Consider the following 22,054-nt stretch of genomic DNA (forward strand, 5'->3'; position numbering starts at 1 on the left):
ACTATCCCACCACCTGCTCTGTAGTTGGTTACCAAGCAAGTCCAAAGAATTTGTGCTTGTCCTCCTTGGTTTTTTTGTTTTTGTTTCTTTTTGTAGATTTTTCTGCATTGTTAAATCCTTCTCCACCTGTTATTCAGCTCTTGGGTTGATCATTATTATTATTATTATTATTATTATTATTATTATTATTATTATTATTATTATTATTATTATTATTATTATTATTATTATTATTATTATTATTATTATTATTATTATTATAACAAAGCCTATATTTTGCTGAGAGAAAAACTTCCTTTGTTTGTCAAATGGAAAGGGATGCATTCATTTTGAAATGGCAATAAACTGTTTGTTTGATGTCAAACCAAAGCGACTGATGGAACAGTTCATATGCAAGTTAAATGCATTCATTTAACATTAAGAGACAGTTTGTACAGAAAAATACTTTTTACTGAGAGAGGAGTCAAACCTGGGTTATTTCATCTTTAGCTCTATTCCTGGCTGATAAGTGCAATGCATACAAATATCCCACCTCTGTTTGGTGGGATGAAAAACACATTAAAAGTCATCTCCCATGGGTATAAAGCTTTAAAACATTGACACCGCTTTGAAAAACAAAGTTATACAATAACACTGAATAAATCATTAAAAAACATGACGAAAAAAATAGCAGAGGTAAAACAGGGAGTGATAATGAAAAATTTTGAGGGGCCCACATAGGTGAGTCCTTGGACTTTATTTACTTATTTTTCCAAACCAATGCTCAGGTAAGAAGCTTCAGCAGCAGGAGGCTTAGCAGAGCCTAACGGAAGACAGAAGGGGAGCATGCTGTGCTTTAAAGCTAAATCAGCTAAATCAATAGTAAATCACAGGGAGACGTGAATGGGAGTAATGTATGTTCTTCTCCTGGAATTTGTTGAAAACCAGCAGCAGCAGAAACTGCAGTGTTAGTAGAGAATGACTAACGGGGTAAAGCAAACAGTAGATCATGCAGTAGAGCTGCAAGGATTAATCACAAAGGTGCCGGTCAGTAGAAGAAACCGTGACTTTAAAGGTCAAACACTCCCGTTGTGGGAGAATGTTAGGGGAAAAAGCGAGCCTCGATAATGAAAATCAGGGTAGGGATGCAAAAATTCATCTCCAGCCAGCTAAGAAAACCAGGAAAATATCATCAGTATAGAGTTGGAAATTAGTGATTGTGATGTTTATGAAATATGCAAGCAAATGGTGACACATGGAAGACAAATGTAGTTTTAAAACAACTGCCCCCTGTAGGACAATGCTGGGGCAACAACTTTCTCAAATAAAACCACAGAATGATTTGTCAAAATCATTGGCAATGTTTTAGAAATAAAAGCATATCCTGTTCTAATATGGCAGTGGAGGTTTGGTTACAATAGTTAAAAATACGATTGATTTAGTTTCACTTTACTAACTAAGGGTAGTTTATTGGAATGTCTGTTGTTCTCAGGCCTCTTTTGAAAAAGAGACTAGATTAAATAACGTTTAAGGAGGGCTTTTATTTCACAGTTAAGATAATAACCACTTTGTCAAACATGAGGAAATATCACAGTAAAAAACTAATTTCTTCCGTGTGGATGAGCATATGACGTTTCAAATAACTTGACTGCCTGAAAGATTTCCCACACTGGTTACAACAATGTGTTTGTAGACTGATCCAGCTCTCCTTTACTGAAACCACTCCCACCCTCATCAAGACATCTGTACAGATCCCAGCAGGTCTGGTCCTATGGAGCAAAAAACAAAGTGTCAGTCACAGCAGTGCAAGAGGACAATAAATGGCAAATGCTACTGAATTACACAGGAAGAGGTAAGGGTGTAGCAGTACACAAAAATCACTGTTGGGCACACACACACTCAGCTTTGAGATCATGGTTCATTATGTTCAGAGCGTAAAATGGGAACAAGAAATACAAAGCATTACAGTGCTTCTTTTATCCTTTATTCAAATTAAACACGGGTGTGATGAACAGACTATGACTGCATTTTCTCAAAAAAGCCTGTCAACACTGCTGTAAGTGGCAGCAACTTACTAACAACAAAGTAAAATTTACAAAAGTAAATTCAAATCTTTTTTTTTTTTACGCTATTTTTTTGGCTTTTTATCGGCTTTATTTAGGCACAGTGAGATAGAGACAGGAAACAGGGGAGAAGAGTTGGGGGAAGACATGCAGCAAAGGGCCGCGAGCGGGAATCGAACCCGGGCCGCTGCGTCGGGGGCCAGCTCTGTACATGCGTCACCCGCGTAACACGTTGAGCCATACGGGTGTTACAGCAAGGCCTTGAAGCATTTGGAAGATTATAGAAGTGCATATTGTGCTGACCTCAATATCATCCAAAATAACCAACACAAATGTGTGTAAAATGTTGATAGCTGTTTTATACAGCTAAAACAAAGGACACCGATGCGTATAATATGTGTACAGGACATTGAAAACATATCATCATGTTCATTTTATGTTTACCCAGTCGTCCTCATCAAATTAAGAAACGTCATCAAATATGAAGCAAAAAAAAAAAAAAACGTCAATCATTTATTTAGAGACTTTAAAGATTGAATGGAGTCAAACTGACCCCAAAAGTAATAGGAGGGCTAACTATATAGAGCAGTGATCATCAACTGGCGGCCCGCGGGCCGAATCCGGCCCGCCGAACCGTCCAATCCGGCCCCCGACTGGATTCCAAAATTGTGAGGATCAAAGAGAAAATATCATGCGGTCCACACTATTAAAGCAACTGAAAACAACAATAACTGAGACTCTTAACTATCAGTAATCCCCACCATTTATGACTCTATTTAGGCTACATTCCGAAATGAGGACAGACTCGCTGCACTGTTTAACATTTATTGTTTCACACAGTTCTTTTTTTTAACATAACTTTTCCTCATGCCCTTACTTAACATTTGGTTTTTATTTCAAAGTCTCAACAACAAGCTTCAAACTAGTAGACTTCTCAGGACAAAAAAAGGAGGAAAAACCAACTGGCATAACTTAAAATAGCATGGTAAATAAATACTAACCTGGTACCAGAACAAAACAGGTCACAAATAATGTTCGCACATCAAATAAAACGTTAAGTGGGCTATAGCGATTTCAGATCACAAGGCTGAAATGGGCTCCTCACACTGCTTAATGGCTGAAGTTACATTTCCCCTCTGACACCAACTTTTTCACATCAGGCTTGGCCGCTGTCAGACTTATGCGCAAACAGTCCTCCAAAGACTGGTTTGACAGTCGGTTCCTCTCGTGTGTTTTTATCGAGTTCATCTTGGAGAACGCAGCCTCGCAGGTGTAGGTTGAACCCAACATGGTGAGCACATACATAGCCAGCGTCTTCAATGTGCCATAGTCCTCGGGACAAGACATCCAGAATGCGCTCAGGCTTTCAGCACCATGGAGAGCAGCCTGGATTTCAGCCAGCTCGCTCTGAATGGACGCCTCGTCCAACGGCATCATTTTCACTACGTTTGTGGAGAATTGTGGTGTTGTCCTCCAGCGGAAGCAATGCCAGCAGGTCCTCTCGGAAATCTTTGCCATCAAAGTATCTGACAAAAACGCACAACTGTGAAATATCCGTGTTGTCAGTGGACTCATCAATAGCCAGTGAAATGTATTTGGCTTCCTTGATCCCGTCAATGACAGCTGGCTGGACATGCTCTGCCAAGACGTGGACACGACGTGCAGCAGTTGAAGCAGAGAGAGGCATTTGTTTGACAGATGCAATAACTCTGTCCATGGATTTGTCGGGGGCACCGTTCCTCCAGAACGGTGACCATGCTCTCCTTTAAAAGCTCACTTTCCGTGAAAGGCCGGTTATGTTTGCAAAGCACCCAGGCAGCCTGCAGAGATGCACACCTTACTCTCTCTTGATCAGTTAAAGTTCGAGTAATAATGCCATTTGCACGGGTGCAGGCAGATTTCAATGTGGCCATTTTTCTCTGACGGGCCTCTGACTGCTCAGGATATGAATCCTTGAAATTTGTATGTTTAGTGTTGTGGTGACAGCGCAGATTATATTCTTTTGCAACAGCAACAGTTTCGTTGCAAATGAGGCATACAGGTGACGCATTTCGGAAGGTTGGCATGATAAATGCCTACTTTTCAGTCCAGTCATTATTAAAGGATCTGTTTTCCACATCCCTAACCTAAACAGCTACCACAGCATTCTGCAGCACCATGCAGAACCCTCTGGTCAGGGGTTTATCCTACAGCAAGATAATGACCCAGAACATCAGTCCACGCTCTGCCAGAACTACTTTAGGAACAAAGAACCAGACGATGAGCTTGAAAACATGGAGTGTCAGCACAGTCTCCAGACTTCAACCCCATGGAGCTGGTTTGGGATGAATTGGACAGAAGAGTGAAAGTAAAACAACCTACAAGTGCCACACATTTATGGGAACTTCTGCAACAGGGTTGGGAAGAACTTTCTGAAGAATATTTGATTTCTATTGTGGAAAGAATGCCACGAGTGTGTTCAGCTGTTGTATCTGGCAAAGGCGGCTACTTTGATGAGTCAATAGTTTAGAATACATTTTGGTTTCTAAATAGGTTTTTTTGAACATCATTTGTTTATGTGTTCTATGCTTTCATTTCAGAGTACAATGAGACATGAACATGCATACTTTCCAATACAGAACTGGAAACATTTAGGTGTTCTAAAACTTTTGACCGGTAGTGAGTGTGTGTGCGCACACACACACACACACACACACTCATGAACGCACACAGGGAGAGAGAGCAATGTTTCATACCTTATAGGACATAAGATCAGCAAGAAGCATGACGTGACGCCGGTCGATGCTCATTCCGTGGTTGACCATGGTGTACTGAACCTCATTGATGATGGTGGATCTTGCAGCCTCAATACCCAAAGTCCTCTCAACCTGAACAAAGACACAGAGCAGCTTGTAAAGAAGAAAAAACATTCTGACATTAGTCCAGGATGTTGGGTAGAATATAAATATATAAATTGGATTAGTCAAGAGGTTTAAATTTCTTACTATAAAAATAAAGTGTCTTGAGACAATTTGACCTCTAATTGGTGTTATATAAATAAATTGAATTAAAACTGTATGTATCTTGTAATGTTGGAGTAATTCAGCCATATATGTTGGAAAACACATTTTCTTTGGCCATTAATCAGTTGATTGTTTTCTCCACTAATTCATTTCTTGTTATGGTTTATAAAATGTCAAACCCAAATATATTCAGGTTACTGTCATAAAAAACAAAAAGATTTACATTCATGATGCAGGAATCAGGCAGTTTTTCACTTTTTATCTTAGTTTAGTCAGAAAGATAGTTGATAATGTGTGACTTGTTGCAGCTTGTGAGCCGTAAAAGGTTTTAATCTTTGGGGCCGAGTGTCAAAAAACATTTAGAAACCAACATCAACAAAACACTCAACAAAGATTTGAACATCATTAAGGGGAAATCCAACTTTTGCATGACAATGTCTAATTAAAGGACATTAATTTCCAATGTAAATGTGTGATATTCATCCTCTGGAGCTTTCTCTTCACATCGTCTTCCACCTGGACTGGTTTAGTCGGGAGCATGTGCAACAAACATTTGAAAAACTGCACTTTAACATCAATGAATGACACTGAAGTTTAATCTCTACATAAATGAGACTGAGTCTGGATGTGCTGCTCTGTCATTAACTCCTAAGTTCAGGGAAAGTTCAAACAAAAGAGGACAGTTCAGATAAGACTTGAGAATGAGCTTATTCTGAACAAACATCTCAGACTTTCTGAGCTTCAGCACCTCTAGCAAGATATTTTAACAACAAGCAACTCAAGAGATCCAGAAGTTGGAGAGAGTTAGCTTTAGCTGAGCCAAAGAACATGTGGGACGTTAATCTAGCAAACATTTCAGACTTTCTCTGTGAATTCTGAGAAATAATTTCCTATTTAATGACAGAGCTACACATCTTAACTCAGTCTCATTAAAACAGACTCTAATTCAGTGTCATCCATCCATATTAAAGTGCACTTACCCAAAATGTTTGTTCCATGAGCTCCAACAAAACCTGTCCAGGTAGAAGGCCACTTTGACAAACAGGAAGTGGACGATTCCAAGAAGATTTATATTATTATTATTCATTCACTCACACATTCTCACTCGGCGGTGGTAAACTACGTTTGTAGTCACAGCTGCCCTGGGGCAGATTGACGGAAGCGTGGCTGACAATCTGCGCCTACGGCCCCTCCGACCACCACCAACATTCACACGCATTCATACTCCAGTGTGAGTAGCAGCACTGGAGGCCAGGTGGGTAAAGTGTCTTGCCCAAGGACACAACAGCACATGACTAGGACAGAGTGGGAATCGAAACGCCGACCTTTCGATCATTGGATGACCCGCTCTACCACCTGAGCCACAGCCACCCCACGGTAGGTATAATACATTAGCTCAAATACATCACTAAAAATTGAGCTGTTATAAATTAGCTGTAGTACAATAGATGCAAACAAATGAACACTCGGGCTGGGGCTGGAACTATTACAAATTCACAATCTGCTGTTAATGTCTTCTCTGGAACTTTTACACTGCATGCTGTGACCTCTGACCTCTTCATCATTCTACTAACAAGTCAGGACTCTGGGATTAAATCTGGGAAAAGTCATGTTGTTGATGGACCAATAGATGGCAGCAGAGACTCAGACACAAATCTCTGTCCCTGCAACCCATCAATAATCAATAATAACACTGATACATTATCAACCAATCGTATTTTTGGTCATTTTGTACATATTTCTGGTAGTTTTAGCTCATATTTTGGTCATTTTGTTCATATTTATGGTAGTTTCATCTCATATTTTGGTCATTTTATTCATATTTGTGGTATTTTTTTGTCATATGTTGGTCATATTATATATATATGTATTTCTGGTAGTTTTATCTGGTGTGTGTGTGTGTGTGTGTGTGTGTGTGTTTATACATATATGAAGAAATGTGTAAATTGAATGGAAAGTCCAGTGGGAGTCTGAGTGTCACCAAGTCAGAGTTTATGTCTCAACTGCGGACGTTAGAGAAGACAGGCGGAGACAGTCTTAGTGGGCGGAGCTAAACTACCTGAAACCCGTGTTTCATTCGTTATAGATCTCATTCCGTCATTCTGAAATCAGTTTATTTCTCCCCCTCTTCTCTGTAACTATTTAGTTTAGAATTCTTTGCCTCTCCTGACAACTTTTGATAGAACAGCAGAAAAATACCTTCAATTATTACAATATCACTGTGATTCTCCACTGTGTATTATGCAGAATTGTAATATGATAGCAATTTATTTGTGTTGTGTTCATTATTGATGCCTTTAACCCTTCCATGCATAGAGGTCATGACAGTGTGCAGCTCTTCTAAAGCTGTTTTCTTGTATGTGCATGAGTTTTGATGGCATAGTTGGACATCAGCCACTACAGTGGATCCTATTGCATCATTTCTTCCACTGCCAGTGATTGGCTAGCCATTGCAAATTCTTTAAAAAAAAAAAGAAAGAAAAAAAGAAAGAAAAAGAAAAGAGTCAAACCAAGATGGCCGACAGGCAGCCAGAAACACCAAGTAGCTCATTTTCTTTTGTTCAAACCTTCTATAAAAAAGAGACCTTTGCAGGAAAGAAAAATATGGTGACATCGAGGAACATCTAAGGAGTCATGCAATTGCAAAATTTTCCGAGTATTGATGTTATATTGGGAGGCAATTATGATTAATCTCATGTCCACTAAAGTGCACATCATGCATCACCAGCTATATTTCAGCTACAATTCATTGACCACAATTAGGCTATTACTGCTGCTGTTCTTGAAAATATGTCATCTGAGAGACTTGGGAATCTATACAGGAGAGTGAATCCCTCAATGCTGTTTGAATTATTTATGCATCAATTATTTTATTTTATAGTTCACATCACATTTCACAGTTCAATACACTGTATATCATTTTATCCATTTGTTTGTTAAATCCATATTTCTAGAGCAAAATGCATGGTGGCCATCTCAGTGGACATGTAAATATATTTTTTAGAAAAATGGGTTGAAATAAAATAAAGTTCAAACCTTGTTTTTCACGCCTAAAGATGAATAAAAACAATTGGGGGAAAAAAAAAATCCTAACTGAGGTTATCATAATTCATGCATGAATGGGTTAAGGCGACATACCAAACAGTGACGTTTTAATTCCTTTTTGGACAATATACTAACATACATGAATTATTGACACACAAACGTACAAATTCTCAAAATACAAGCTCCTCAACTCTGTTCTTGGTTACAGTGATTCATTAGATGTACTTCTATTTTTCTTAAATTACCATGTTTTCATAGCATCATCAAAATTTAACTGAGTTTTTTTTTTCACAATGTGATTTCAACATCATCAAAAAATAACCTGTGCTTATTCTAGTGATCTTTTTTGGTAATATGTTTCTTGATTACCACCCATTTGTGCTTCATCTTTGCAGACGGTGCCAACATGATTGACAACAGATGAGATTCCATCCATCCATCCATTATCTATACACCGCTTAATCCTCACTAGGGTCGCGGGGGGGGGCTGGAGCCTATCCCAGCTGACTCGGGCGAAGGCAGGGGACACCCTAGACAGGTCGCCAGTCTGTCGCAGGGCTACATATATAGACAAACAAGCACTCTCACATTCACACCTACGGGCAATTTAGAATAATCAATTAACCTCAGCATATTTTTGGACTGTGGGAGGAAGCCGGAGTACCCGGAGAAAACCCACGCATGCACAGGGAGAACATGCAAACTCCATGCAGAAAGATCCCGGGAAAGCCGGGACGCGAACCAGGGACCTTCTTGCTGCAAGGCGAAAGTGCTAACCACTACGCCACTGTGCAGCCCTACAGATGAGATTGTTCTTAATTATTCATTTGTAAGAACTTCAAATTTGTTATTTTTAACTGCTCTAAGCCTCAAGCAGAGAAAGCATAAACCTCCTCTTTGGTATTATCTGACCACGACATCATGACGATTTACTCTAATGAAGCTGGTCGAGTTTTGAGGAAAACACTTTAAATGAACAAGTCAAGTATATTCTAACCACCTGGAGCCTGATGTGCATCAAGAAACATGATGTTTCTTGATGCACATCAGGTGCTGCTGATCTGATCTGACCTGACGTTCAGCCACAGCATCAGTGTCTGATGAAGATAGGACAGCAGATCAGTCCTGTCTAACATCCTACTTCTGTTTCCTCTCACCTGAATCTTCCAACAAACTTCCTGACGTTCCTCCATCTGACGAGCAGAGTCCGTTCAAAAAGTTCACATTTAGTGCCAAAAATATTCATTCAAAGATGAAGAAACCATGAAAAGATCGATAAAACTACTTGAAGGTTAAATAAACTTGCAGGGTGGGGCTTGTGTGTTGGTGGTCTGACCCCGTCAGGTGTGTCTGAGTGGAACGTACCACCTGCTCAGGTCAGCGGGGGGAACACAGAGATACAAAAGTTAAAAATCCTGGCTCTAAACCTAGTCCACTTTATGTCACATGAGTGCATCTACATTAGCATAACATTTAATTTCATGTAGATGAGTTTTACTGCTCCAATCACAGACTGACCTGCTGCTGACATCACCTGTTCACCTGGAGCTCACCTGTTCACCGGACCGCAGCAACAAACTGGAGAAGAACTGAGTGCTCTCGATCATGGATCAAATAATAATTCAGTGGAATCTTTACTGCAGTAACACATTTTCTTCGCCATCATATTATCTGAAAACTAAAAGACTCTCCTCAGTGAAGCAGCTCGGTGAACTTTACCCACTGTGGGATCAATAAAGTTTATCCTTATCCTTATCAGAGCAGGGGGCGCTACTGCCCCTCTGGCGGACACAGGCGGTAACGACACTAATTATTATTTGAGGCAAAGCTGGCGACAGTACAGATGAGCAGCACTTCCTGTTTCAACGTAAAACTATCGTAATGCTCTTAGGCTAAAACGTGGTTTTGTGAGACTCAGAAGAATCTGCAGTATGAACCAAAATGTATTTAAGGACCACTAGCTTGTCGACTCCCTCAAATTGTGTTTGTTGTCACTATACGTTCAAAAATGAACACGTTATAGGTAATGTACAAATGCATTCGTGACCGGAAGTGTTAGCCGAGCTAGCGGAAGTGCTAACGAGGGTTTGTTATGACACGGACTAATACCTTAACACACGTAGCTCTAAAATCAGTTCTCTCCAAGACACAGAGCTCTAGCTCCGTTTCCTGTCCCAGGTCTAATGTTTCAGCCCGATATCGTGATCAGCATCTTTTAAAGAGACGCTGCTGGTAGCGCTGGAGTTAGCTTGTCGCTAGCTTCTGATTAGCTGCTAGCTCGCTAACGCTGCCATCACAGACGCAGCTATCGATTGTCATTAGCTACATTGTGGATTCATTTCCTGTTTGGACGTGACTCAGACTACAACAAAAGTAATCGGAGCAAGTGGAGAAGCTAGCTGTCGTCAAATACGACTTGGTTTACACCGGAGATCCTTCTGAATCGACCAAAATCGCTTAGTAATACGTTTGACATAAAATGTACACTAAAGAAAGATGCTTTTACGTTGAAGATGAACAGGAAGTGCTGCTCACCTGTAATGTCGCCAGCTATACAGTTAGTAATAATGTCGTGTCGTTACCGCCTGTGTCCACAAGAGGTCAGTAGCGCCCCCTCCTGTGACATGATCTTACATGAGAGAGATTAGATGACAGCAGAGACTCAGACACAAATCTCTGTCCCTGCAACCGATCAATAATCAATAACAACACTGATACATTATCAACCAATCATATTTTGGTCGTTTTGTACATGTTTCTGGTAGTTTTATCTCATATTTTGGTCATACTCACAGGACTCACCTGTTTTGAGAAAATCATTTTCTGCACTTTTACAATTACATGTATTCCACAAGCCACTTTATGCTGATGTCACTTATAGTGTAGTAATACGGTATTTATTCATTTTTCATTCTTGTATATATATCATTGTTATTATAATTATTATCTTTACTGTAGTAAACTGTAGTTAGTGCTGCTCTGAAAGATTTTTGCTGCTCTAACACTGGAAATTTCCCCTGACCTGGGGAGTAATAAAGGACTGTTGTATATCTATGTGCAAGAACTGATACCTCATCTTCCTGTATATAGTCTTCTACATGGTATTTAAAAAAATCTGCGCATATATCCCTCTGGGCTGGAAACTGATTATAGTTTACTGCTATGGTGTATGGCTCTGGCATTAAATATACTACATATATAGCTGGTGGTAAATTCAAAAATATGTAGACGAGCAAATCAAGTATAGTGAGGGTGATGCAGAGCAGATTGATGGAAATGGGAAGCTGGAAGCAGTGGGCTGGAGGAAGGTCAGCAGCAGCAGCATCCCACAGATGGAGATTAGGCCAGTTGGTGGGAGAACCACCACAGATCTGAAGCATCCAGCTCTGGTATCAGGGACACTCGGAGAAAGGACACAGGGAGAAACAGAGTGAGTGTAATGCAATAATGGTATATATATTTATGGTATACCATTGTATATAATGCTAGATAGAGAAGGGCTCAGTGCATCCAGAGAGGTCCTCCAGCAGCCTAGGCCTATAGCAGCAGAACTAAGGGACGTCCAAGAGGAAGACTCCAGCTGACCCCCTCAGGGTCCCCCAGTCAGTCCTAACGATAAGATTTGTCAAAAAGGAAGGTTTTAAGCCTGGTCTTAAAATTAGAGAGGGTGTCCGCCTCCAGAACCCAAACTGGGAGCTGGTTCCACAGGAGAGGAGCTGATAACTGAAGGCTCTGCCTCCCATTCTACTTTTAGAGAGAAGTTACAGGTCACTTCTCCAAGTAAGCCTGCAGTCTGAGAGCGAAGAGTTCTGCTAGGATAATATGGTACTATCAGGTCTTTAAGATATGATGGAGATTGGCTGTTAAGAGCTTTATATGTCAGAAGAAGGATTTTGAATTCTATTCTACATTTCACAGGAAGCCAATGAAGAGAAACCAGCATAGGAGAAATATGATCTCTCTTGCTAACTATCCTCAGTACTCTGGCTGCAGCCCTACACTGCACGACACCAACACTGATTTAGCAAGTCTGAGTTCTGAACCGTGGCTTTGGTACCAATAAGCTGGTTTTGTGTAATAGCCTAAAACTGCCTCAGATTGTTGACTGTGGTCATAATGACTTATTTACTGAGCATTGAGAAACCTACTTCTTGGAAAAAAAGAAAAGCATATGAATAACATAAAATGATATGATATAGAATAATAATTATAAATACGGTGATGTTACTTTGAACAGGTGAATGATCAGGGAGCCTCTGTCACTCAGGTTGTCTACAATCTGGAAGTTACTGATGTAACGATGCACTGAATTGGACAGCTGGACACACACATAAACAGAGTCAGCTGTTAGCTAGTTAGCAACGCCGCCGTCCTAAACATGCGATCATTCATGTCTCATCCATTAGAAGGTCATTATCATGATGTAGTAAACTTTTTACAAACTTTGATATAAAATACTACATTCATTTTAAAGACACTTAAATACACCATTGACACAAGCTTTCAGATTTTTCTGCACTAGAAGGTGATTACCATCTCCAGGTCAGAGTTTTCTGGGGTGAATCCAGTTGGTAGACTGATATCAAGAACCACCATCCTGACGTCTCTGGGTCCTAGAGCCCTGCTGTGAATGAGAAAAAGAACAGCACTGACAAAGGGCACGATGACTATACGACTATAATCAGCTGCTGTCACATTGTTCATGTAAAGGCATAACGTACAATCAGTCACTGATCAGATTAAAGTCTTTGAGCATGTGAGCAGCAGCATTTTAAAATGAGTCTGAAAGAAAAACCAGAGGAATCAGTCTTTACTGAGGCACACCAAGAATCCATGAAGAACTACCTGCAGCAGCAGACTAACAGATGTACCTGCATCTGCAGACCAACAGATGTTCTTCCACAGAGCTCTGACATCGTTTGTACTTCAAATACTATATTTATTGTATTATGAACTCTTATCATGCTCTATTTTTATTGCAAATAACACCAATTTGCACTTTATTGTAAATATTAACAGTTTTTTAAGCTCACCTCTGTAAATACCAGCATTTTAGGCAGATTTGGGATGTCTGTTGCATGCTCATTTGCACAGTGGCCCTCTATCTTCTATGTAACACGTGAGCTCATGCATACCTTGACTCTCCCTAAGGGAATGAATAAAGTACCTATCAGATAATGTACAGAGTGTCAGTCCACAGAGGAACTGGCATAAGATATTCTGAACTACCCAAAGCTGTGAAACTGTGCCCTGCAATTTGTAATAAGGTAGTCGATATTGCTGCCGATCTAACATTTTGCACAGTCGTGTACACGTATAACAACAACAACTACTTGATCTTGTCTGACTTTTCTACATCTGCTGGAGGCTTTTCTGGTCTGGGACAGTAGCAAAGCATTAATTAATGTACAGCTGTATATATTATATGGTGAGCTAGAGCGTATGTAATAGTGTATTTGATGTAATTATGCTCCAATGTGTTATTTTGATCTTAACAATAATGTATTCATTTGATCTTAACAAAAATAATACGAACAAAAAGTCCCTGAAGATGAGCACACACAGTCCTTGCATTGTGATGTATGCAAAACGTATGTATTTTAAGAGATTGTACGCGAGTGTTTTATAAATTCATTTTACTAAATTTACTCAGGTCAGCAGTCTAAATGCTTTGTTTTTTTTTTGTTAAAGTGCATTTGCTTTAATTTGTCACCCGTCTGAAGGACGTCGTGTAAAATATGTGATATAGTGTGAGAATTTGATCTACCGCTGGATCCTTCAAAAGAGACGTTGAGATCAAAGTGCTTGCAGGGCATTTTCTCTTCCACCTCATGCAGCTGATTGTAATAGGTCACAACCCGTGGTCGTCTTTCCCTGTGCTGGAAAGAAAACCACGTGTAAGAGGCACAGAGGAGAAAACAACAAACAAACATAAGAGGAAAAGCAGACAGTAGCGTATAAGTATTGTACTCATAAACAAAGCCCTTAGCGGCAGAGAAATTCTGGGGTAATATTCAATTTCTGAAATACATTTAGAATGGATTGTTGCGGTTTCAGCACGCCATGAAAGTGAGACTCGAATGAGGTCAGTCTTGGTTAGTAACCCCATACTCCATTCATGTCATTCTACAACATTCTACAAGTCCATTCTTATGTATCGTGATAATACCTCTAGTATTCCTTGTCCATTTCCTCGAGCCTCTACTTCCAAATCAAGATTAGCAGGCAACTGCGAACAGAGAAGATTGTTTGTGAAATGCATGTGGAAAAACCACATGAACTGATGCCCTCCAAACTCACCGTTCAGTGTTCTAAAACTCAACTGTAAGCTGGGTCAACTTTCAGCTTTTAACTCATCTGAATGGACATTCTTTGACTGTCTCTCACCCTGGAGGTACGAGCAGCATAGGCTGTCTTCGGGTTAAAATGGTAGCGGATTTCCTTGCGTCCTGTTATCCTGACGTCTCCATCCAGACTGTGGTCATCAGGAGGGGGTTTGTGTATCAGGTACTCTGACCAGGTGTTTGACGCAGAGACCACCACCCACCATGGTGGGCTATGAGAGGAAAAACAGACAGTAGCGTGTTTCATTTCACACATTTTAAAAACATCTTCTTTCCCGAATGACTTAATTGCCATTGAATTAATGCGACTAGTCAAGCCTGATTGAGAGTTCTGAGACCACCGTCTCGGGCACAGGGCTTCGATATTAGATATATTTAAATATATTTAATATTGCGTACAATAACATAGGTAAAGTAAATTATGGTGGACATAAATTACGCCCTCTGTCTTTCAGCTGACAGAATTTCACTGCTGGTACCTGAGTGGAGCCGAAGCCTCCTCCTCTTCTTCTCTGGCTGTTCAGCCATTTGAAGGGTGCAGCAGCTTCCTCCATTCGTCCCCACTTGACCAGAGCCAGCAGGGCATAGCCGGTCGCCTCCAGCATGAACAAGTGGTTTTCCCTGTCAAGCCAGTGGCTGAAACCTAGAGGAGTGAGAAAGAATTATAGGAACTTGCTGTGTGCGTTAGTTGGGGTTATTATCCGTTATTATCTGTTTTGAGACCTTGAAACGTCACTATCCTTAGGTCTTGACCTTGCAAACCCCTTTATATCCAGGAACTTTCTCATGTGGAGCAACTGTGTTAACCTCGAACAAAACACCAAAAGAAACAAAATGACCTTTGAATCAATATTGCTGGCTTCATCAGTCTGTTAAACTGTGACTCTCTCCCGAATATGCTGAACCCCAACTAAAAATACACAGTGTGACTTACATTAGATCCTGATCCAACCAGTTTCCATGTCAGGATAATTTATGATTAAAAGTATAATTAATGAAGTGGCTGCTGTTGTGCCTCATGCGTTAATGTGCGCAGCTTTCTCGATTTGGAGAAACTCCTTATGTTGCAGAAAATTTAACAAATTCAGAGGAAAGACTCCCACAAACAGCTGGAAGCAACCAACTAAACTTCAGCTCGTGTTAATATTTTGTCAAAACCCAGATTACATTTATTATTGGCAAGTGCCATTAACCTCAGTTTCAGGTTAATGACACTGTAACAATAACACTGTAGAGCAAAATGAACTAGAACATCTTTTTGACACCTTGGAAGGAAACTGTGTCTTTAGTGCTCTCTGTAATATTTTTGGAGCATTATTGGCCCCGAATAGTGGAAAAGTCTTCCCTACATAGCTTCACACAAAGTATGCATCATGTGCGTGCTCTTTTGTTAATGCCTTTTGACTTGTGTCACGTTGGAAGTGATGACATGGAACTGCTAAAGGGCCATTGGTACTCCCGACTAAGCCACTGTGACTTTTACAAAAAAGTGAGCAGGATGCTAGTTCAGACAGAGTGCACATCTGAAAGAGACAGCATCAGTAATTGTCACTAACCTGCCTGATCCAAACCCTGAACCTTGTGCAGCGGCAAATGCATTATGAAATAATTTATCAAATTCCTCTGTTAATTCTTGTGCACCAGACTTCAACAATAGTGAGATCTGACATTTGAATTCAATAAACTAATTGCACCAGGGGAAAAAAAATGCAGTTTAAAAACCACTGAATAAAAAATTGAAGCAACTTGAAGGGATAGTTTCACATGTTGGGGAAAAATAACACAAGATTCCATTTCTGCCAAGACTCAGATGAAAAGATGAATTTCATTTTAAGGACTTTGGAGGAAGGATTTAGTTCTCTCCAGAAAATAAAATGTGAAAACTCAAAGTTCTAGCAGATGAGAGTTGTATGTGCCTTTTTTTTGGACAAATGAAACAAGGCATACCTGGAGCTGCACCTCTGAGTAAAAGTTCATGAAGAGTGGTGGGCAAGCCGTCCAAAGCCAGGGCATAAGAGGCGATGGCCACCGTGTATGGTCTCCTCTCCCCACAGGCTTCGTCAGAGCTCTCTTCAAGTAGGCTCATGTTGAACGGATGGCTTCCTACAGCAGACGGGCAGATGATAGCTTTGATACAATCACTTCTCATTAGAAAAATAATAATGCACAGAAGACTAAAGACAACTGCTATACTAACAATAATGCTGACTTCCATAATTACCTCCACATTTACACCTGGACTGCTGCAGTGGATCCCTGCCTGCTTGAGCGCATTGTGGACAAATGTGGGACCGATGTGGACAAAGGCGGTCAGAGTTGTCTCTGGGTCGTCACCACAGAGACCACCCTGGAGACACGGATAGCAAAAAGAGGCTTTGAATAAACTCTGGAAAGCTTTTAGACATCACGTCAAGTTGGTTCTAAGTTGTGAATCCCATGATTTTTATATATTTACTCCTCAGCCTACTTTTTGCATGTCAGCCTCAGCTTGTAATGTTTTATGTTTCTCATGATGCCTTTTAAAGTGAACTCCAAACACCTGTTCTGTATCGACTCTAGTCAGTCAGCAGAGTAATTATAGAGAAATTATAGATTACACTTGTTGCTGCATTGAATTAAAGTAAACTTTGCTTAAAGTTTTTTTTTTGTAAAAAAAGATGACAAAAAATATATTTTCCAATTATTTTACCTGATAATACCTCATTTCCTTACTCAACCTTTAAATGAAAGTGTGCATTTTAAAGAAGAATTGAGTTTTTACGCCTGTGTCTGGCTGGAGCCTGTCCCAGCTGAAAATGGAGGAGAGGTGGTGCTCACCCTGCACAGGTTGCCCATCATTCATATAGTAGACAAACAACAATTCATGTTCACATTCACGTTGCATTCAGACTATTAAGAGAGGTCCGTTACCATGACCTGCATGTCTTTGCAGTGTGGGAGAGAGCTGCAGCATCTGGTTAAACACAGAGACAACATGCAAACTCCACATTAACATCAACAGACACTGATTTAAAGACAGGCCTCTATACTCAAAAGATATATGACCAGTGTGATCTTGTTATTGTTTATAGGGTTATTGCTTGTATAGTTTTTAATCTTAAGCATCATTTGTTTAAAAAATTGGGGGGTTAGCTTAAGATTAAGTGACTATCAAGTCATCAAGCAACAAAAAGGCCTCAGATGTCACAGCTGTTTCTGTTTTTACTATTTAACATAACGTTTATGGCCCTTGAATACAAAAGGTACAGAGGATTGGATAACAATGAATTCCAATAATTTACATGGGAAAAGAAGCAGGGACTAGAGCTAAACATGGTGTATTTATAGTGCGTGTGTAAGTGTCTTACAGTCATGGTCGTGCTGTAAACGGGGTTGTCTTCTACGTAGATTTTCTCTCTATGCCGGAATTTATTCTTCACCAGGTAGAGCAGAGGGTCACACACTTGTTGCTGGTTGATGCCGATGATGGCAAAACGGCCATCATCAGCCACACCTTCACCACGTACGCTGTGATCCTGACATTGAGGTAGCCTCAGATTAGCCAACATTTAGTCACTCACCTATGATCTAACGTACACTGTTTATCAGGCAAAGCGGTTTAAATTAGTTTTCTCCAGTAGTTCATTTTATGCATGGACGTATTTACTCTTTTTTTTTTTTTTGTCCAGTGTAGCTTAAAATCCACATTATTGGATAAACCCAACTCTTGGGTTCTGAAAAAAACAAATTCAATGTCACCAATGAAACTGAAATACTCTTAGCTCGTGAGTTGAGAGAGTTGATTAGAAACGGAAAATGTAATATTTAGGTAGTACCATGTGCTTGCTCCTGTGCCCCGTATCCGCCGTACAGAGACACAGGAGCCAGCGCTCCTTCTGTATGCCAGCTGGTTCTCATAGCCTGAAAACAACACAAAAGAATTCAAAGAAAAGATACAAGGATTGAGAAAGTTTGACTTGCACTGTGAAAAAATTATTTGTTCCAAAATCATCCATCTTTCTGTCCAGTTAGCTAACAAACCATCTAACTACCGAAGAGGCTACAGTTCATCTTTGAAATAAACTGATTATCATCCGTCCACCCACCCGTCTGTCCGTCCATCCGTCCCTCCATCCATCCATCCAAATATCCATTGATCCCATCCATCCATCCATCATCCATCCATCCATCAGCTAACCCTTTGTTCAGCTATGTATCCAACAATCCATCCATCCTTTTTTTCCACATACACCACAAAATTAATACATTTATTTATGCCCATCCAGTTTTCCTATTTTATTCATTTCATTTTCTAGTAGATATCCTGTTTGACTTGTAACAAATCCACTTATTCCTGTGTTCTCTCTCTGTTTCACCTCTCCTGATGTATCGGATAGCCTCAGCCTTGCGTTGCACTCCTACACTCTCCCAGCTGTTGCTTCGGTCCAGGTACAGGGTGGAAATGAGTGGCAGAGTGATGGAGGCCAAGTTCTGCTCCACACAGCCACCAGGCATTCGGATCAGAGACGCCAGAGAGTCCTCGCTGATTGAGTTATCAATGCTGTCTGCCAACACACACTGCCTGGAAAGAAAGGAAGAGGAGGAATTAGGAATCAGTCATATCACTGAAGTTAATTTTTAATCCTCATCGGCTGTTGGTCACTGACGGAGAGGTAACCTACCTCTGACATTGATGAATGTCTCTGGCACAGAGTTTGGCACAACTGACTCCAGTTCAGGCTTGCCACTATGAACTGTCTGCGTTCCTGCAGAGGATGGAAACATGATGACAACATAATGACACAGGCAACAAAAAAGGGACAAAAAATTGGACAAACAAGTTACAAAGCAACAAAAAATGGACAAACAACCAAAATAAGACAAAAAATGACAAAAGAGAGAAACAAAGCGACAAAAATTAGACTAACAACACAAGCGAGACAAAAAACACAAAGCCACAGAAAGGATACACAAAAACAATGAATAAAGCAAAACACAAACTGACAAAAATAAGACAAAAAACACAAATGAGACAAAAAGGAAACACAAAACGACAAAAACAAGAAACAGAACGACAAAAACGTGAGACAAACAACAAAAGATGACAACAAAAGTGTACGTCCCCAATCTATTTGAATACGTCCATATGTGGGGGTGGGTCTACGAGGTCTACGAGAAGAAAATTCAAGTTAGGTACAGATTTTTTCTCACCAAAACTCTATATGTGTAAGTCTGCCCCTGAGGTCCAACAGACGTCTTGGGTGTGCTTCGTCCTTCTTGATACATTCGCAATGCTAATTTCGGGAATTATTTTTATGTGTTAACTTGCACGAATTCTTCCTTCTTTTCTTTCTTGACACATTGTTGCATTTTGTGGCACTATTTATGAATCAGTGAAAAAGTCTGAAGCCACTGGTAGGAATGTGAATCACTCCAACATGCTATCAGGGCTCCAAAACTTGCTCTAAATGAAAAGTCTTGGTATTTGGCATTAATGTATCGAACACTTTGGTTTGTGATAAAAGCCAATCGTTCGTCTCAACTGTACTAATGTGTTGAGCAGGGTTAGTTAGCAAAGGTTTGCCTGCTAAAACCTGGTGAACATGATAAATATAGCACTAAATTTAAAAGCATTGTGTTAAAAAGTTTCAAGATATCCAGCTAACTGTGTATAACAGCTAACTAAACCTTTGCAGCTAACTGGATACACAGTTGATAAAGCTGAGGTGCAGTAATTACCAAAGTTATATCGGGAGAGCGTTATTTTCTCTCGTCTGGAAGTATGACTGACAGTCCAGGGTTGAGAGGAGGTGGTGGGAGCTGCAGTTGTGGTTGGTGGGGTGGTGGGAATCTCTGTGTCAAACACCTGGTCCCTGTAAGTGGCGCAGCAGTGTCGGAAAGCTCGGATGCATTCCCAGCCCTCAGTGATGTAGAGGGAACGTCGCGTGCAGGAATACGGCATCGGGATCTCCCTGAGGCCGTCTTTACAGCAGCGATGCTGCAGCTTCTCCTTGTAGTGGCTCTCTGAAGGCACAAGGACAAGAGACGAGCAACCAGTCATCAGAAAGAAACCCAACCCTCAGAACTCTTTTTTTCTTTTTCTAAATCAACAGTTGATAAAAGTCCAATGTCATTATACATTGCACTTGTAACTGCTAGTGCAGAACCTCAATAGAATCATTGTCAAATCTGCCAGTTTCGTTCAGCTATTTAGCTTCTTTTGTATTTAAGAGCACATTTAATAAAGGACTGAAATGCCAGACAAAGTTGGTGAAGAGTTTGTGAAGAAAATTACAAATTTAGCAGAAAAAAAGACAAATGTTTGTTTCTAGACATGGAAAAGACTCTTCCAGACCAAATGCAAATAAATATTAAGCACTAGTGTGTAAAACAGCAACTGCTTTCTAACACAACGGTCTCATAACATTTCCATGTCAGCTTGCTGTAGGGTTCTTCTCCCCTGAAGCTTGTCAATTAATCCAATGAATTATTATTATTATTATGAGATCACTATACACAACAAGTCAGCCTAAAGGTAGAAAGCACTGAAAGATGTGCAGAAATTATATACCGACTAATCTCAGTTAGTGCAAATCACCCGTCAGGTGGGAGAAGTGCTCATCCCGCTTGTTCTTGGCTAAACAAATCATGATGAGGGGACACTCACCCAGCTGAGCTTTACGCTTCAACAGTTCAGCAGAGCGTCTCCTTCTGGTACTGCCTGGACACTGCACGGCTGCGGAGATGAGAGGAAAAACAGGAAAAACTAAACAAAAACCCTTACACAAGGTTTCATTGTTTCATTGCACTGGTTGTGCTTTTGTCTAACAGATGAGCAACAGCAAATGGTTACTTCAAAAAAGATTTGGACAACCAGTGTTACCTTGGAATGATATTAGGATTCAATGGACAAGATGCACAATTATAAACAGATTCATCACAGCTTTTTAGAACAGTTTTATCATTCTGTGGTACCCATACTGTTTCAGTTTTTATCCAAGAGCTGTCCAATCCATTTCCCCGCTACACATACAACAGATACACTATGTGGAATAAAGAACTGAGTCTTGCACTGGACTGCACTTTATCACCCATCCTACTGCTCATGTGCACTAAGACTGTTTACATATTTATATCTTTTAAGTATTTTTTTTAAAAAATGTATTTGTACATAGTGTACCTTTTTCTATTTTTTTATATATAGCTTGGAGTCACCAATTGTAATTTCGCTGTGGGGAAACACAATGACAATGAAGATTCTTGATTCTCAATGTGTTCCTAACCCCTAAGCCCAACGCGCACAAGGAAGATATGTTGTAGTGGCTCAAAAATTGCTATAAAAGCAAGCAACAGTCCAAGAAAACACATATTTAGGTTAAGATGAGTTCCTTTTTGACACGAGATATGGGTTTTGCTCTTTCAATCATTGGTCGCTTTTAATGTAAATCTCTTGTGAATATAGGTTGTAACCCTACACTATAAATGAAGTATCAGCTTCGTACCAGACTTTTCAGAAGTGAATATCACCTATATTTAACACACATAAAACAATATTCAGTATTAGGCACAAACCGACATATTAAGAGATTAGTTGGTTTGTATATTATTCTCCACCCAAAGCGACTCCAGGATCGCCTCACTT

General features: G+C 40.1%; 1 protein-coding gene across 6 annotated transcripts; it reads right to left on the minus strand.

The window, feature by feature from the left end:
- Positions 1–1,500: 1,500 nt before the first annotated feature.
- Positions 1,501–21,250, minus strand: LOC111578805 (DNA-directed RNA polymerase III subunit RPC1-like). 6 transcript variants are annotated; one of them, XR_008600924.1, is made up of 16 exons: positions 21,080–21,249; positions 20,152–20,436; positions 19,095–19,178; positions 18,789–18,994; positions 18,249–18,333; positions 17,781–17,948; positions 16,655–16,780; positions 16,381–16,536; positions 14,913–15,076; positions 14,477–14,645; positions 14,259–14,318; positions 13,857–13,968; positions 12,623–12,713; positions 9,643–12,407; positions 4,778–4,909; positions 1,501–1,748 (listed from the first exon to the last, which is right to left on the minus strand). XR_008600924.1 is itself a non-coding variant. In XM_055008749.1 (3 exons), the coding sequence occupies exons 1-3, from the start codon at positions 9,694–9,696 to the stop codon at positions 1,653–1,655; spliced, it is 282 nt and encodes a 93-aa protein (XP_054864724.1). In that variant the 5' UTR covers positions 9,697–10,193; the 3' UTR covers positions 1,501–1,652. The 6 variants fall into 6 exon arrangements, 2 of the variants coding, with proteins under 2 accessions (XP_054864724.1, XP_054864725.1); XR_008600926.1 differs by lacking the exons at positions 14,477–14,645; positions 14,913–15,076; positions 16,381–16,536; ... (4 more) ...; positions 19,095–19,178; positions 20,152–20,436 and having other exon boundaries at positions 13,857–13,963; positions 21,080–21,250; XR_008600925.1 differs by lacking the exons at positions 14,477–14,645; positions 14,913–15,076; positions 16,381–16,536; ... (4 more) ...; positions 19,095–19,178; positions 20,152–20,436 and having other exon boundaries at positions 21,080–21,250.
- Positions 21,251–22,054: the final 804 nt, after the last annotated feature.

This window comes from Amphiprion ocellaris, unplaced genomic scaffold, assembly GCF_022539595.1.
Source record: "Amphiprion ocellaris isolate individual 3 ecotype Okinawa unplaced genomic scaffold, ASM2253959v1 Aocel_unscaffolded140, whole genome shotgun sequence".
In the NCBI taxonomy this organism is placed as follows: Eukaryota; Metazoa; Chordata; class Actinopteri; family Pomacentridae; genus Amphiprion; species Amphiprion ocellaris.

Excerpts from the sequence above, each read along its gene's own strand:
- LOC111578805 (XM_055008749.1), bottom strand. The coding sequence starts at position 9,696 with ATGATCGAGAGCACTCAGTTCTTCTCCAGTTTGTTGCTGCGGTCCGGT. Across the intron at positions 4,910-9,642 it reads TGCTGCGGTCCGGTGAACAG|GTTGAGAGGACTTTGGGTAT; the intron begins GTGAGCTCCAGG and ends GTCTTTGTTCAG. Across the intron at positions 1,749-4,777 it reads CTGATCTTATGTCCTATAAG|GACCAGACCTGCTGGGATCT; the intron begins GTATGAAACATT and ends TTTGCTCCATAG.